We start from the raw sequence: 18,248 nt of genomic DNA, 5'->3' as shown, positions 1-18,248 counted from the left end.
AAGTTGTTTTTAAAAGTCATAACTACCACAAACTAGAAACTACTCTCAAGAATCCTTACAGACAGCAATACCATCTCTTTGCTACTCAATCCTCTTGCTCTTGAGTCTTCTATAAAACTACCGTTCCTTGTTTGCATAGTCTTACCTTTCTTTGGGCATTGTGTATGTCCTATTTTGTTCCATACAAAGCACAGTATGTACAGATGAATGTTTCATCGTGATTTTTTTTTGGCTGCACTGCACGGCTTATGGGATCTCAGTTCCCTGATCAGGGATTGAACCTGGGCCATGGCAGTGAAAGCGCTGAATCTGAACCACTAGACCACCAGGGAAGTCCCTAATCATGAATTTAGAGATGTGGCTGTCCTGCCAAGCAGGTGAGCGAAGCTACTGGGTCTGAAATAAAGTGATCACCTAGGTGTTTTAAAAATATATGGATTGTGGAATATGACTCAGCAATAAAAAGAATGAACTATTGATACAACAATTTGGATGCATCTCAAGGGCAGTATGCTGAGTGAAAAAAGCCAGTCTGAAAAGGTCACCTACTGCATGATTCCATCTATATAAATGACACAGTTATTGAGATGAAGAAGAAATTGGTAGTTGCCAAAGGTTAGGAATGGTGTTGGGGTTGGGGGGAGCAGGGAATGACTATAAAGGGGTAGCATGAGGGATATCTTTGTGGTGATGAAATAGTTCTGTATCTTTATTGTGGTAGTGGTTACACAAGTCTACACACATAATGAATGACAGAATTATACACGCATACACCCCAATATCAGTTTCCTGGGTTTTATATTGTACTGTAGTTGTGTAAGATATAACCATTGCAGGAAAGTGAGTGAAGGGCACATGGGGCTTCTCTGTATTATCTTAACAACTTCCTGTGAATCTATAATTATTTCAAAATAAGTTTTTAAAAATGTATGAACTTCTGCTTCCAGAAAGATGGACTAGGTGTACATTACTCTATTCTTACTACTAAAACCCTGGACATTATATTAAAAAACAAGCATAAGAAACTCTGAAAGGTGGACAGAAGAAGGCAGAACTGCTAGGGAACCTGGGACCCAAGGAACAACACAGTGAGCTGTCTGGATTTTCTTTTTGCCTCAAGGGTGCCAGACTTGGAGCCGAAGAAGCTGGCAACCACGAAACTCCAATGGGCAACAGACAAAAAACTCCCCAAGAAAAGCCTGCTCCCTATAGCCAGAGGACCAGAAAAGAGGCAGCTTAGCAAGACAGAAAACTTTTAGACGATAACCACTCTACTCCAGCCAAACACCATAGAAAAAAACTTACCCTACCCCAACCCATGCCACAAAGGGCAAGTGGGGAGCTTACACTTCCACCCTTGTGAGGCTATAATGAAGTGCCCCAAATTCCTGCCAGGGTGGTATCAGAGAAGAGCTGGGATTATCATTCTTATCTGGCAGTTACAAGGCATTGCCCCCTCTTGACTGATATAGTGTCAGAAGATGCTTAGTCAGGACTTTAAGGACTTTCACCAATGCCCAGTGGTGAGGAGGCTGCACATACCCCCATGCCAGTGGAGGCCTTGTGGGGAGCAGTAACAACACTCTGCCACTGCCAGCTGGAAAAGTATTAGCTGTGGCCTACTGGAAAGCCAGAACTTTCACTTTAGTCCAGCAGTAATGGGGAGCCCTTCCCTTGGGTGTCCAAGGAGGCTAATTGGGCAATCCTATCTCCACCTGATAGTAACAAGAGGGCACCTCCCCACTTCTCCTGCCAGGCCATTGCAAGAAAAAGTCAGCAAAACAGAAGGTTTAAATAAGATCCAGAGTCTCAGAACATAATATGAAAATATCCAGGTTTCAATTTAAAATCACTTATCATACCAAGAGCCAGGAAGATCTCAAACTGAATTTAAAAATGCAATCAATACATGTCAACACCAAGATGACAGAGATGCTAGAATTATTTGACAAAGATTTTAGAGCAGACATTATAAAAATGCTCCAATGAGCAATTAAGAACATGCTCAAAACAAAGGAAGAGATAGAAAATCTCAGCAAAGGGGACTTCCCTGGTGGTCCAGTGGTTAAGACTGCACATTCCCAATGCAGGGGGCCCGGGTTCGATCCCTGGTCAGGGAACTAGATCCCACATGCTGCAACTAAGAATTTCGCATGCCGCAACTAAAAAAAGATGCCATATGCCACAAGGAGGATCCTGCATGCCGCAACTAAGACCCAGTGCAGCCAAATAAATAAATAAATGTTAAAAAAAAAAAAATCTCAGCAAAGAAGTAGAAGGCAAAAAGAAGAACCAAATGGAAATTTTGGAACCCCCAAATAAGTAAAAAAATTCAGTGGGTGGGCTCAACAGCAAACAATCGGGAACAGGAAATAATCAGAGAACTCGATAAAACAATAAAAATACCCAATCTGAACAACAGAAAATAGACTTACAAAAAAAAAAATGAACCGAGCTGTAGGGACCTGTGGGTCCCTGAAGATGTAATATTCATATTGTCAGAGTTCCAGGAGAGCAAAAAAGGAAAGAGCCAAAAAAGGTACTGGAACAAATAATGGTTGAAAACTTTCCAAAGGTTTGCAATGGATGGAGTGAACCTCAACCAGGATAACTCAAAGAAATCTACACCAAGACACAGTCAACTTCTGAAAACTAAAAACAAAAAATTTGAAAACACACAGAGAAAAATGACACCTTACTTTTGAGGGAAAACAATTTGAAGGACAGCAGTTTTTCATCAGAAACCATGGACACCAGAAGGAAGAGGCAAAAAGTTTTGAAGTGCTGAAAGAGAAGACCTGTCAGTCCAGAATTCTATATCCAGTGAAAATAGTGTTTCAGGATTGAATGGGAAATAAGCATGTTCTCCAATGAAGCACAACTAAGGGAATTTGTTGCCAGCAGATATACCCTAAAAGAATGGCTAAAAAGTTCTCTAAACAGAAAGGAAACAATAAATGAATGAATCTCATAACATCAGGAAGGAAGGCTATGGTAAGCAAAAATATGGTTAAGTACAGTAGACTATATTTTTCCTGAGTTTTCTAAATTACGTTTGATGGTTGACACAAAAATCACAACACTGATTAATGCAGCTCTAAACATATGTGGAGGAAATATTTAAGACAATTATACCTCCAGGAGAAAAAAGGAACATAAAGGGAGGTAAGGTTTCTATACTTCATTATGTCTGGTAAATGGCAATACCAGTAGACTGTGATAAGGTTTGTATAAATAATGTAATACCTAGAGAAACAAAAGCTGTACAACTAAGAGCTATACACTCAAAAACACTATAGATTCCTTATTTCAAAACTTACTACAAGCCCATGAGCCACAACTACTGAGGCCGCGTGCCACAACTTCTGAAGCCTGCATGCCTAGAGCCTGTGCTCTGCAACAAGAGAAGTCACCACAATGAGAACACCGCGCACCATAGCAAAGAGTAGCCCCCGCTCACCGTAACTAGAGAAAGCCTGCTCGCAGTAACGAAGACCCAATGCAGCCAAAAATAAATAAAATAAATAAAATAAATTTATTAAAAAAAAAAACTTACTACAAAGCTACACTAATCAAGACATTGTGTTACTGGCATAAGATTAGACATATAGATGAATGGAATAGAATTAAGAGTTCAGAAATAAGCTTACTTACTTTTATTGGCAATGCTTTTCTATTATTATTATTATTATTATTTTACTTCCAGTTTTGAGATATAATTGACATACAGCACTGTATAAGCTTTAGGTGTACAGTATAATGATTTGACTTACATACATTATGAAATGATGACCACAATAAGTTTAGTGAAGATCCATCCTTTCATAAACATACAAATTTGAAGAAATAGAAAAAAAATTTTTTTCCTTGGGATGAGAACTCTTAGGATTTACTTTGTTAACAACTTTAATATAAAACATGCAGCAATGTTAACTATATTTATCATGTTGTACATTATATCCCTAGTACTTATTTATCTTATAACAAATTTGTACCTTTGACTGCCTTCATCCAATTCCCTATTCCCCCTGCAACGCCCTACCTCTGGCAACCACAAGTCTGATCTCTTTTTCTATGAGTTTGGTTTTTTTTGAAGTATAATTGACCTACAACCTATGTCAGTTCCTGGTACATGGCAACTGATTTTCACCAAGATAATTCAATAGGGAAAGAATATTCTTTTCAATGAATGATGCTGAGACAACTAGATATCCAAATGCAAAATAATGAAATTGTTTCCCTTCATCACACCATATACAAAAATTAGCTCAAAATGGATCATTTTGAGTAAATGTAAGAGCTAAAACTATACAACTTTTAGATGAAAACATACATGTAAATCTTCATGACTTTGGATTATGCAATGATTTCTTAGATACAACACGAAAAACACAGCAATAAAAGAAAAAAGATAAATGATATCAAAATTAAAAATTTTTGTGCTTCAAAGTTTACAGTCAGGAAAATGAAAAGATAATGGGAGACAATTTTTGCAAATAATATATCTGATAAGGGACTTGCATCTAGAATACAAAAAGAACTATTGCAACTTGATAATAAAAAGACAGCCCAATTTAAAAATGGACAAGGGGGGGCTTCCCTGGTGGTGCAGTGGTTAGGAATCTGCCTGCCAATGCAGGGGACACTGGTTTGAGCCCTGGTCTGGGAAGATCCCACATGCTGTGGAGCAACTGAGCCCATGTGCCACAACTACTGAGCCTGTGCTCTAGAGCCCACGAGCCACAACTACTGAAGCCCGCACACCTAGAGCCCATGCTCCGCAACAAGAGAAGCCAGCCAATGAGAAGCCTGCGCACTGCAATGAAGAGTAGCCCCCACTCTCCACAACTAGAGAAAGCCCGTGCATGGCACCAAAGACACAACACAGCCAAAAATAAATTTTAAAAAAAAAGGACAAAGGATCTGAATAGACATTTCTCCAAAGATTTACAAATGGCCTATAAGCACATGAAAAGACGTTCCACATTATTAGCCATCAAGGAAATATACACAAATTCTTAACCAAATATTGACAAGTAGAATTCATCAATATATAGAAGTAATTATACACCATGTTTAAATGAGGTTTACTCCAGGGATGCAAGCTGGTTCAGTATTTGAAAAGTCAAACAATGTAATCCATCATGTTAACAGGCTAAAAAAAAAAAATTACATAACATTAACTGCAGAAAAAGCCTTTGAAAAAAATTAAACATTTATTCTTTTAAAATAATTAATTAATTTATTTATTGGCTGCGCGTGGGCTTTCTCTAGTTGCGGCGAGCAGGGGCTACTCTTTGTTGCAGTGTGCAGGCTTCTCATTGTGGTGGCTTCTCTTTGTTGTGAGCACAGGCTCTAGGCACACGGGCTGCAGTAGTTGTGGCACACGGGCTCAGTAGTTGTGGCTCGCGGGCTCTCGAGTGCAGGATGAGTAGTTGTGGCACACGGGCTTAGTTGCTCCGCGGCATGTGGGATCTTCTCAGACCAGGGCTCGAACCCGTGTCCCCTCCATTGGCAGGCAGATTATTAATCACTGTGCCACCAGGGAAGTCCCTATTCTTTTTTTTTAAACACATCCTTTATTTATTTTTTTTAAATTATTTATTTATTTATTTGGCTGTGCCGGGTCTTAGTTGCTGCATGCAGGATCTTTAGTTGCGGCATGCAACCTCTTAGTTGCGGCATGTGGGATCTAGTTCCCTGACCAGGGATCAAACCCAGGCCCCCTGCATTGGAAGCGTGGAGCATTAGCCACTGGACCATCGGGGAAGTCCCTAAACATTTATTCTTGATAAAAACTCTCAGAAAAAATAGGAATAGAGGAGAACTTCGTTAAGTTGAAAAGAGCACCTACAAAAAAATCTACAGTTAATGTTATACTTAATGGTGAAAGACTGAATGAATGCTTACCCCCTAAGGTTGGGAACAAAGAAAGGATGTCTGCTCTCACCAGTGCTATTAAACAAAGTGCCAGGAGTGGTAGCCCACTCTATAAGGCAAGAAAAGGAAATAAAAGGGATTCATGTCAGGAAGAAATATTCTGTACACTGAATGTATCAATGTCAATAACTTGGTTGTGATATTGTACTAAAGTTTTGCAAGATGTTACCATTGGGGGGAACTGGGTAAAGGGTACAGGGATCTCTCTATTATTTCTTACTTTAACTGAATGTTAATCTACAGTCATTTCAAAATGAAATGTTTAACCTTAAAAAAAATACAGATCGGCCCCAAATCCCTTTTGTTTTTATATGCTTTGCATTCTTAGCATTGCAGGGAAAGGTACACACAATACTATTGGTGAGAGTATGAACTTTCCTATTCCATGGTCCTTAGAGGGGCCATATTTTTTTAGAGCATGAGTTTTTGCTTTCAATAAAAATATCTCATTCATCAGGCACGATGAATCATCCAACAAGGATGCTGAGTCTCTGAGCTTGAGGCAAGTTTTGTTTTACATAGCTACTGTCAGATATCCAGTCAGCTGCTGGGGTGCTCTAGGAAAAGGAGCAAGAAATGCAAGAAATTGCCCTGAGACCCCAGCAGGTGACAGCCAAATTGGGAAGGAGCGATTATGGTCAATAATCCTGGCAAGAAATCTCTTCTTCCGTGGGGTCTATTGGTCCCTGGTATGTATTCTGGTGAGAAGTGGGCACAGGAACAAATAATGATAGATTATGCAGTCCTGATGGAGGAAAATGGATAGTAGAGAACCCAGGCTGAGGATGATTTGTTCCCTTTTAAAAACATAATTTGGGGGCTTCCCTGGTGGCGCAGTGGCTAAGAATCCACCTGCCAATGCCAGGGACACAGTTTGGAACCCGCGTCCGGGAAGATCCCACGTGCTGCGGAGCAACTAAGTCCGTGCACCACAACTACTGAGCCTGCACTCTAGAGCCCGTGCTCTGCAACAAGAGAAGTCACCACAATGAGAACACCGCGCACCATAGCAAAGAGTAGCCCCCGCTCACCGTAACTAGAGAAAGCCCGCGCGCAGCAACGAAGACCCAATGCAGCCAAAGATAAATAAATTAAATGAAATAAATTAAAACAAAACAAAAATGTAATTTGGGAAAGGGGTAACAGTTGTTTAGTGGAAGGAAATTGAATGGCTGAGGGACAGGGGAGGGGAGAGGCTTATCTTGATTTTTGTATTATGTTCATGTATTATCTAATTACAAGAATGAATAAACTTAAAATTAACTGGTGGCCAGATTTCCTAAAAGCCTGTCTCAGAGAGTATTTTGCTCAGGTTTTTGCTTGAAGGTTTAAGTCCAGAAAACTGCCACCTTCCCACCTTTGCCCGAATCTACAGGTGTCCCCGGCATATGGGTTACACTTTTAAGTGTATGGACTGAGTGGAAGTAGCACTGGACTGAGAGTAAGAACACTTGGGTTCTAGTCTTTTGTCTCACTAGGTAGCTGTGACCTTCAGTAAGCTCTTTCAACTATTTCCCCTGGGCTTCAGTTGCCTTATTTGTAAAACAAAGTTTATCTCTAAAGCCCTTGGTCATTTAAAGTTACTGCCTCATTTTCTGCTGCCCCCAGCATTTGAGAGTGGGTGCTTCTGCAGTACATCTCATATGTGTTGAGTAAACATTTATCCTTTGGTTAACCAGGTAAAGGCTAAGAGGGGCACATAGAGGATGGCGAGGCGCCCCCCTCTCACTCTTCAGCACAAAGCAGCAGAGCGCAGTGGTTCTATGGGCCTGTGAGTTCCTTGAGACTTTTCACTCCCCAGCCCGATTCCTGCAGTACAGTTAGCTGGTGTTCAACAAATGAGTTAACGTGTGAGGGAAATGAATGAGAAGCGGACCAGGAGGTGTGCAATTATCTATCTAATTCCTGCAAAAAATTACAGACAGGGGCTTCCCTGGTGGCGCAGTGGTTGAGAATCTGCCTGCTAATGCAGGGGACACGGGTTCGAGCCCTGGTCTGGGAAGATCCCACATGCCGCGGAGCAACTGGGCCCGTGAGCCACAACTACTGAGCCTGCGCGTCTGGAGCCTGTGCTCCGCAACGGCAGAGGCTGCGACAGTGAGAGGCCCGCGCACCGCAATGAAGAGTGGCCCCTGCTCGCCGCATCTAGAGAAAGCCCTCGCACAGAAACGAAGACCCAACACAGCCATAAATAAATTAATTAATTAATTAATTAATTAATTAAAAAAAAAATTACAGACACGCCGCCTTTCCCTGATGCTTCAAGGAGACTGCCGGGGTGTGAACCTCCTGCAGTTCAGAGGCGAAGCCCTTCAGATCTCCATCGGCTTCAGACAGCAGGCGGGGCTGAGGGGACAGAGAGAGCTCAGAGCTCGCCCGCCCCGCCCCTCGCCGCGCGCGCCCCCGCCGCCGCCGCCGCCGCCGCCGCGCGCCCCGCCCACAGCGCGCGACCCGGGCCGCCGCAAGCCAGGCTGGACGCGCGCGATCTCCTTGTCGCCGCGCGGGTGGGTGGGATCGTGGCGGAGCTCCGGGCGCCGGGGCAGGGGCGGGAGGGCGCCATGGCGGCAGCTGTGGCGGCGGCGTCCGGTCCCCGCGCCGCGGCGAGGTGAGGGGCCGCCTCTTATCCGCGGCTGAGGAGAACACAGCTGCCCGCCTGCCTTCCACGCGGGCCACGGCTCCGGCATGGCCGGGCTCATTAAGAAGCAGATCCTGAAGCACCTTTCCCGGTGAGAGAGCCAGCCCCGGCCCCAGCGGTCCCGGGCCCTTCCTCGCCCCCTTCGACCCTCCTCCCTGACGCCGTGCTCCTGGCCGGCCTCCCTCTCCTCAGCCCGGGCCGGGACTCGGCGGCGATCCCCGCCTCAACTCGAGCCGGACGGCCGCCTCCCCGCTCCGGTGGCCCCGAACGTTGTCACCACTCTGCTCTTCCCTGGCCCTGGGCCCTCCGGGACCCGACGCCCCTGCCCTTGCGCGGGTGCCCAGGCTCTCCTCCCCAGCCTAACAGCCCCCCGGCCCTCCCGACCCCAAGGGTCTCCTGACCGGCTGCGCGCACCCTCAGTTCCCACACCGCCGGGCAGGTCACCCCGTCCTCCCTTGCATGCCCCCCGGGCCCTCTGCCCGTCACTCCGTGGACCCCGCGGTTTCCATCCTTTCCTGCCCGCCCCGCTGTGTTTCCTCTCGGCTGAGGACCCGCTGCCCCTCCCTCGGGGCTGTCTGCCCGCCTCTTGACCCGCCCACCACCGCCACCCCGGCCTTCCTCTTCCTAGTTCTGCTCCGGGCTAGATCCTTCTTCCCCGGCCCCTTCTAAATAACGCTGTCACCCAGTCCTGCATAACCCATATTCCGTTCAGATTCCCAACCCCGACACTGGTTTCTCCTTCCCAGAAGCACCCAGCTCCTCCTCTTCATCGTCTGTCTGACCCTGTTGCATCACCCTTGAAAAAGCTAATCCTTGCACCCAGGGCCGTTCCTCTGATCTCCTTTCTCCTTCCTTTGCTTCTCTTCTCCTTACATAGACTAAATGGAGAAGGGCCATGAGAGTTGGGCATAAAGTTTCAACAACCTTCCCTTTAAGATGTGGAGGTTTTTTGACAGCCTGTGAAAAGAACTAACGACATCCACTTCTACTTTGCAATCATTTATTAAGCAATGTGATGTCCCTCAAGTCATTTGGACCCGAGCCAGGTGACAGGCAAAACAATTCATTTGTAATTGGGTGACTGCTGATCCCTGACTACGATTGCAGGTTGTCAGAACTGGTGTCCACAAAAATTGGAAGCTAGCCTTTCAGTTCGTTTTCACTCCTTATTCCAGGCGGGGCTTGGTGATGCCTTAATACCTTTAGACAGCCGTTGTCTGTCACGTGGAAAGTGATCCAATCCTTGGCTCCACAGTGGTCCGTGGTTTTCAGGAGGTGCGAGTAGGGGGAGAAGCCAGTCACCATGGGACCCCAGACCTTGCACTCATGTGTCTTTCCTGGTCTTCTCATTGCCTTGGTGAGTGGTGTGTGAGACACTATTGCTGTCACTGCATCTCCTTTTCTGGCAGACACTGGCCAATTTACTGTTACTTTGATTTTAGACTTTAATTAGTCATTAGATTCAGATACATCTTTTGGTTAATCACCACACCATGTTTTAAAGGTAAAAGCAGATTGGAGGCTGGAGCTAGAAAGTGCCTTTGGACCCTTTACTTGGTTAATTCCTTAATATATTCTTTTTCAGGTAACATTCATTTGGGTGTTCCATAAATTTGGTTGTTCTGTGTAAAGGCTTATGTGTAGGACTAATGATTGTGAAATGAGACAGAAAATTTTTTTTTTTTTTATAGTAATCTTTTATTTATTTATTTATTTATTTTTATTCTTGGCCGTGTTGGGTCTTCGTTTCTGTGCGAGGGCTCTCTCTAGTTGTGGCAAGTGGGGGCCACTCTTCATCGCGGTGCGCGGGCCTCTCACTATTGCGACCTCTCTCGTTGCCGAGCACAGGCTCCAGACGCACAGGCTCAGTAGTTGTGGCTCACGGGCCCCGTTGCTCCGCGGCATGTGGGATCTTCCCAGACCAGGGCTCGAACCCGTATCCCCTGCATTAGCAGGCAGACTCCCAACCACTGCGCCACCAGGGAAGCCCGAGACAGAAAATTTAACTAAAGGAAAACCATTAATTTGTGTGAACACAGAATCAGAGAATTTTAAAGTTTAGAGATGACCTTACCTAACATAGCACTGTGTTTAAAAGCCCAGGCTCTTTCTGGTTTCTTTTTCTTTTCTTTTTTTTTTTTAAGTCTTTATTGAATTTGTTACAATATTGCTTCTATTTTACGTTTTGGTTCTTTGGCCCCAGGCATGGGGGATCCCAGCTCCCCCACCAGGGATCGAACCTGCACCCCCTGCACTGGAAGGTGAAGTCTTAACCACAGGACCGCCAGGGAAGTCCTTTTGGTTTACTTTCTTTAACTGTAAAATGAGGATAATAATAGTATCTAACTCAAAGGGTTATTGTGAGGGTTATATGAGTTAATACACAAGGGCTTGGTGCAGTGCCTAGCACATAGTAAGTGCTCAATAAAACATGAGATATGGCTATTTTGGGGGCCACAACTTGTGTGACAATTTGATATAAGCCATAGACTTCTCCAGAAATAAGTTCCCCGGGGGGGGGGAGGGTTAAGAACCCCTTAAAGCACATGCCTTCACCCCATAAGGCATCTTGAGTGAATGCCCTGAATAATCCTTGACTAGTTCAACCTCTCATTTTATGGCTGAGGAAGGTAAAGCCTAGGAGGATAAATGACTTGCCTAAGTTGCAGTGGAAGGTAAGGTAGAGAAATAGAGGGAGTTCCCTGGCGGTCCAGTGGTCAGGACTCAGCGCTTTCACTGTCAAGGGCCCGGGTTCAATCCCTAGTCCGGGAACTAGGATCCCACAGCCTCATGGCCCGGCCAAAAAAAAAGGCAGAGAAATAGAACCCAGCTTTCTAATTCTGGTATACTTTCCCCATAGGACACTCATATTCTGTGCACCCTCTATGAAGATAGAGTTTTTAAAGAAAAATTTTAATGGTATATGCTGACACATTCAGTGAATCCTTAGTGAACAAAGTACCTCTTTTAGATGAATTAGGGATAGGTATGACAGACATTGGGAGAAGTTTCTTGTTTCCTCAGGGTTGTGTGGGTTGACTGAGGAGGTAGGGGGAGAAGGTTATTCAGGGCTGCAATTTCAGGGCTCCGGGAAAAGTGCTAGGACATGGGTCTGATTGGGGGAAAGGTCAAACTCCTGAGGCCTTTCTGTTGGTTTAACTCGGAAAAGCTGCCTTAATCACATGTGACATTTGTGTCTTTGTATGGTCTCTACTACACATACAGAGGCCGGCCTGCCTGGAGGGGAACTATAGCTTCTGTGTCTTGCCAAACCTGATGGGGAAGGAGAGAGAAGAGAAGGGATACTGGGTTACTATATTAAGTAAATATTTATAGGTGTTTAATAATTACTTGCTGATGATGACAGTGCCGCTTGACCTGGAAGAGTGTCCTATAGCAGGAAGGATACCCCAGTGACTCACATATTATTTTTAATTTTGGTCATGAAGTTTCAGGTACTAAAGTTTCTTGTTGGAATGCATCCTACTTGTTAGTAGAGTATTTTGGTAAACAAGATTTGAAGGAGGTGATGTTCAAGATACTTTTGTTAAGTGTCTTGTCTAGGCCAAGCACTGATCTGGGCACTGGGGATTCAGGAGGAAAGAAGTATAAATCTCTTCTAAGGGCTTTAACCTATGGTTTGGATGACTGCTGTTTAATACAAATAGCTTCAATGTACAGTATTCATTTAAATAAACCCAGGAGGAGACCTTTACTTAGAAACAAAAGTAATCATTTAAAAAATATCCAAAATTGATTTTTCACCGAATTAGATTATTCTTGTTTTAGAACACCTTAGCTAAGACCTTTTGTTATACAAGTAAGAAGAAATATGATAGATTGTAAAGTGAGTCAAGGGACTATGGCTCAGGAAAAGAGCGTTTTTTCTGGAGCCAGACAAGCTAGATTCACCTTCCAGCTCTGCCACTTAATGAACAGGGCAGCCTTTCTGAGCCTTAGTTTTCTTATCTGTAAAGGATGAGAATAAGGAAGAATACTACATGCTTTGCAGAATTTTTTGAGAATTGGGGATAAAGTATTTATTATAGTGCCTGGCGTGGAAGTAGCGTTTAATAAAGAGTAGCTATTATCACATGGCCAGAGAATACACTTCCATGGTATGGGTGACAGCAACTAATCCAACTGGCTCTTTTAGAAACCCATCAGAAGTCTGAATTATTTACTCAGAATGGCTGTGGGAAATGTGACCCCGAGTGACAAAGACGTGGCTGATAGACACGATAGACATTTTAAAAAACATAAGCATTAGGTGAAATTCAGAGGCATAGAAGATTTCAGAGTCCTTTCAGAGAATAAGAGAGCCTGACTGTGAGCTCAGCCCTCTGTTTCTGATCAGTGCCTCCACTCGTTTATACTCATCATCCTGGAGAGATCACTGGGCCAGCCTCCGGTGGACTGCTGGGAGCTGCAGGCTCAGAGAGGCTTGCCCTGCTTGCCCAGGGTCTGTTTAGGTGAAGGTTTGTAGGCCTAGTCTCAGCTTCCAGATCACGCCCCTTTATACTAGACTTCACTTATTGTCATCTTCATTTCCCAAATAATTATTTTGTGCATTTTCTGGCAGTAGTGCAATCATATATGTATTTGTTTCCTTCCTCATCTTGTTGCGTTGCTTCAGAATAAGCGCTTTTGTTTACTCAGCAAATATTTAATAGTAATAGCCAACTGTGCGAATAAGCATTTTACAAGTCTTATGATGATTTAATCCTCAGACTAACCCTGTGAAGGAGACATTAGGCCCATTTTATCGATGAATAAATGAGGCACAGAGAAGTTAAGTAACTTGCCCCAAATCGTAACTAGTAAGTGATGGAACTGAGATTCTAACGCAGTCACTCCCATTCCAGAGCCGGGCTCCTTTTTTTTTTTTAAATGCCTTATTAATCATCTGTTCTATTTTATTTATTTATTTATTTATTTATTTATTTATTTATTTATTTTTTAAAGCTTTTTTTAAAAAATTTTTATTTATTTATATTTATTTTTGGCTGTGTTGGGTCTTCGTTTCTGTGCGAGGGCTTTCTCTAGTTGCGGCAAGCGGGGGCCACTCTTCATCGCGGTGCGCGGGCCTCTCACTGTCGTGGCCTCTCTTGTTGCAGAGCACAAGCTCCAGACGCGCAGGCTCAGTAATTGTGGCTCACGGGCCTAGTTGCTCTGCGGCATGTGAGATCTTCCCAGACCAGGGCTCGAACCCGTGTCCCCTGCATTGGCAGGCAGATTCTCAACCGCTGCGCCACCAGGGAAGCCCTATTTTTAAAATTTTTATTTATTATTTATTTTTGGTTGCTTTGGGTCTTCGTTGCTGTGCGCGGGCATTCTCCAGTTGCAGCGAGCGGGGGCTACTCTTTGTTGTAGTGCACGGGCTTCTCATTGCAGTGGCTTCTCTTGTTGCAGAGCATGGGCTCTAGGCATGCGGGCTTCAGAAGTTGCAACACACGGGCTCAGTAGTTGCGGAGTGCGGGCTCTAGAGTGCAGGCTCAGTAGTTATGGCGCACGGGATTAGTTGCTCTGCGGCATGTGGGATCTTCCTGGACCAGGGATCGAACCCATGTCCCCTGCATTGGCAGGTGGATTCTTAACCACTGCACCACCAGGGAAGTCCCCAGAGCCGGGCTCCTTAATCACTCTGCTGCTCTAATGCTTCTCATCTACTGAACATACTCTTGCCGCCAGCACCTACGTGAAGGAAGAGAATATTATCAGCACCAAGAAGCCCCCTTGTGTCTCCTTCCATCATTACCTCTACCAAAGGGTAGCCACTGTCCTGATTTCTAACAGCAAAGATTAGTTTTGTCTTTTTTTGTAATTTATATAAATGGAATCACAGAATGTAGCTTTCATGTCTGGCTTCTTTAGTTCAACATTATTTTTGTGAGGTTAATCTCTGTTGTATCAATTTGTAGATTTTTCATTTTCATTGCTGTCTAGTATTCTATTATGTGAATATACCTAAATGCATTTATACATTTTACTGTTGATGGACATTTGGATAGTTTCCCAGTTTAGGGCTATGCTGAATAGTGTTGTTAGGAACATTCTAGTACATGTCCTTTGGTGAACAAATGTATACATATTGATTGGGGATATACCTAAGAGTGGAATTTCTGGGTTGTGGGATATGTATATGTTAAATTTTAATAGATATTGCCAAACAGTTTTCCAAAGTGGCTGTACCAATTTGCACTTCCACCAGAAATGTATGAGAGTTCTGGTTGCTCTATATCCTTGCCAACACTTGATATTTTTTATCTTTTTCATTTTAGTCATTCTGATGGGTATGTTTTGAAAATTTCTTTACTTCATCTGTGGTAAACCAGATGGCCACTTTATTTTTGCCTCTGTTTAATTTTCAAATTCTGATTTATTTGTAAATTTGAGTCACAAGCAAATGTCAGAACCTTGAAAACAGAAGATCTTTTTGGAGAAATGTTCAAATTGGGAGGTTCAATGAAAATAATTAGGGTAATTTGTAACCATTAACCTATAACATTTCTTGCTTGGAATGGATGTGATGCTTTGCTCCCTGTCAAAATAACAGTCATGTACCTTGAGAGAAAAGAGGGGCCGTTCTTTAGGCGTTTGAGTTTTTGTTAAATATTTGGTCTTCAGACTACCCTGGATATTAAATAATTTCATTCTGTTCTATAAGCTTAGTACCCCATTGGCATAGTCTTTTATCTTTACTAAAGAAACTAAAATTTGAATTTCATAGTTTTTGTATTAGAGTCTTTACAACTTTCCAAGGATGATTCTCTTTTATCATAAAGTGGTTATCTTGTGTCTTAAAAAGTAGCATTTATAAGCAATAAAAATTTCAAATCAGTACTGTCATATGTATCTGACGTACAAAGCTTAATGTATGATTCACAAATAATGAAATTAGCTGCTTTGAAAAATTGAGAGGCATGTCATTGTAGTAGAAAGAACCAGGACTTTGGATTCTAAAAGGTGGCTGTACGTTCTGACTCTGCTACTTGTAAACTGGTGTTCAGCAAGTCTTTTTGCTTCTTGAAGCTTCAGTTTTCTCATCTGTAAAATGGGGGATAATAATGCACTCTGTTGTTTTGAGGATTAGAAATAATGTATAAAAGTGCCTGATACTGAAAAAGTATTCAATGAACAGTGACTACTACTTATCTTACTAAAGTTGCTCAAGAGAGATCACTAACAGTGCCTAACTTACCCAAATGTCTAATTCTTTAGATATTTAAGAATTATGTTTCGGAGAGGTAGAGATGAATGCTCTGTATCACTGCTTAAGGAGAGAAGGAAACAAGGGCTGGTCCCGTTTATCATTTTTTTCTTATCAAGGCACACTACAAGATAAACTTTGACCTCAGCATAGGTGAAATACTTGAAATGTAATACTGGGTTGGGTCCTTAGAAGATTTAATTATCCAAAGTTTAAGAAGATAGCGCAATCATATACTGTATTCTCACAGTGAAAAAAAAAATTAGAGGTCATTTAGTTACCCTCACCTAATATAAAGCCTGGTTGAATAATAATCTGTTAAGTATGGCATTAATTGCTGAAAAAAAAAAAGGTTCTTTTTATCACAGCTTAATTCTCTACAGCCACTGGAGTGTGACCTCCATATGGCAGGGATTATGTCCTTTGGCTACTTTGAAAACCAGAGAGTCTGAAGATGTTTTGAGTGGGTGAAGTGGGTGCAGGAGAAGGTATGTGGAGTGGGAGTGCATAGTTATACTCAGGGAACCATAGACCGGAGCAGGAGTGGGGGTGGGAGAGCAGAAGGGCAAGGAATCCAATTCACCCAGTATCATTAAGGGACCTTTTATCTTTGCGTGATGAAGCAAGTGCTACTGGTGCTGATTATAGATGCTAAAGAACATTTCCCAATATTTATAAGCAGTGGAATCAATCAATATCTGTAGTAAATGGAAAAACTAAGGTGTAAAAATAATTCACATTAGCAAGTTAGGTAAAGGGTATGTAGTTTGTACCTTCTTGCCACAAAAATAAGGACTAGATGTATTATAAATTATTTGTTGATTGACGTTGTTTTATTTGCCCACAGCAATGATCATTTTACATGTATACTCAGTCTTTATAGTGCCTTGGAGATATATCTATATCTATATCTATATTTATATCTATATCTATCTATCTTGGATGTCAGCCCATCATTTAAAGAATGAGAACACTGATGGTGAGAGGTCAGTGTATTTAAGTCTCTGACTTATGGAAGTGTTATGTTCTCAAAATTTATTTCTAAGTTTGAAATTTGGAGTGTGTGGTCCAGTAGTAGAAATAGTGTTATAAATGTTGAATAGGTTCCCAGTTAGCCCACAAAAGCAATAGTGTGTTAATTATATATAATATAAGCTCACTAGATGGAGATCTGGGTCTTGATTGTTAGGGAACCATTTGAAGGAGGCGGGGAGATGAAGAAGAAGAAGAAAACGTTTTTCTTTCCCATTCCTTGGAGTAAGATCTTTTAGATCATTGAGATCATTGTATCTCAGCAAGGACTTTTTATTTTGGTTGTGATTGAGGAGTGTGACCAGCATTTAATGAGTGGGCTGGAGATGCTGACGTCATGCAGTATGCAGAATCATTTCACACAAAGAAGGATTGTCCTTTGTCTTTTTAAAAATTAATTATTTATTTACTTTTGGCCGCACCAAGTGGCTTACGGGATCTCAGTTCCCCGACCAGGGATTGAACCTGGGCCACGGCAGTGAAAGCCCGGAATCCTAACCATTAGGCTACTAGGGAACTCCCTGTCCTTTGTCCTTTTTGACTTCTGAATGTTTGTTAGATGTTTACAGAGGTGAATTACCTGTTTAGATTATATATGCCTACTTACATGTAAACACAAAGTACTGCACAGATTTTTTTTTTTCTTTTTGGCCGCTCTGCACAGCTTGTGGGATCTTAGTTCCCTGACCAGGAATCGAACCCGTGCCCCCTGCAGTGGAAGCACGGAGTCCTAACCACTGGACCACCAGGGAATTCTCTGCATAGCTTTAAACTAGAGTGAATGTTCCAGGACTGCAGCTACCATGGGGGAAGATTGTTTTGAATGTTATTTTAGAAAATGTTGTCACTCTTGGCAATACCACTCGTAGAGTTGAGTCTGTTAGGGCTGAGAACCACTGAGTTAGTCTGGAATCTGAAATAGCTCAAGTTTGCTCTTGATATACTTGCTCTTCTCTCCTTTATGTCTCTTTCCCACCTCCTAAGGCCCCCCTTCTCATGCACCCATTGCCCCGGTTCTACCCTCAGTCCTCTGCTACCATATCCCCCTACCCTCAGGCCTATATGCTCTGCTCCCTTTACTATCTCACCAAAATTCCCAGTTCATTAGGATATATGATTTCACCCATCTCAAGGGGAGGAGTAGAGAACATACTTGGGAGCAGGAACGCTATTCTAACTAGACCAACTCTAATTCATAATATGTCCTACAGGGTCAGCTCCCCTAAGCTACTCTTACTTTCATAGCTCCTCAATCCACAGATACTCTGGAAGCTCCAAGTTTGTTTTTTATTTTCCAAAAGTGGTTTTTGTTGCAGTGGCAGTGAGGATGGGGCAGGGGTCTGGGCAGCAGGGGTCTGGGCACTGGTATGTGTGAGTCATTTGAAAGTTGGGGAGTTCTGAAATGTAGACAATCCAGATAGGGATGGGCTA

At 42.9% G+C, this 18,248-nt stretch overlaps 1 protein-coding gene across 2 annotated transcripts in view; it reads left to right on the top strand.

Annotated features, from left to right (window-relative positions):
• The first annotated feature begins 8,476 nt into the window (after positions 1–8,476).
• BLTP3A (bridge-like lipid transfer protein family member 3A) overlaps positions 8,477–18,248 on the top strand; it is a 59,778-nt gene continuing 50,006 nt past the window's right edge. For both annotated transcript variants that reach the window (XM_059938891.1, XM_059938889.1), the window contains exon 1: positions 8,477–8,666. In XM_059938891.1, the coding sequence (XP_059794874.1) occupies positions 8,623–8,666 (44 nt within the window). In that variant the 5' untranslated portion in view covers positions 8,477–8,622. The remainder of the gene's footprint in view (positions 8,667–18,248) is intronic.

The sequence above is a fragment of the Balaenoptera ricei genome, chromosome 11, assembly GCF_028023285.1.
Source record: "Balaenoptera ricei isolate mBalRic1 chromosome 11, mBalRic1.hap2, whole genome shotgun sequence".
NCBI lineage: Eukaryota > Metazoa > Chordata > Mammalia > Artiodactyla > Balaenopteridae > Balaenoptera > Balaenoptera ricei.
Note: the sequence above shows the minus strand (reverse complement) of the source record. Positions and strands in the feature narration are given on the sequence as shown.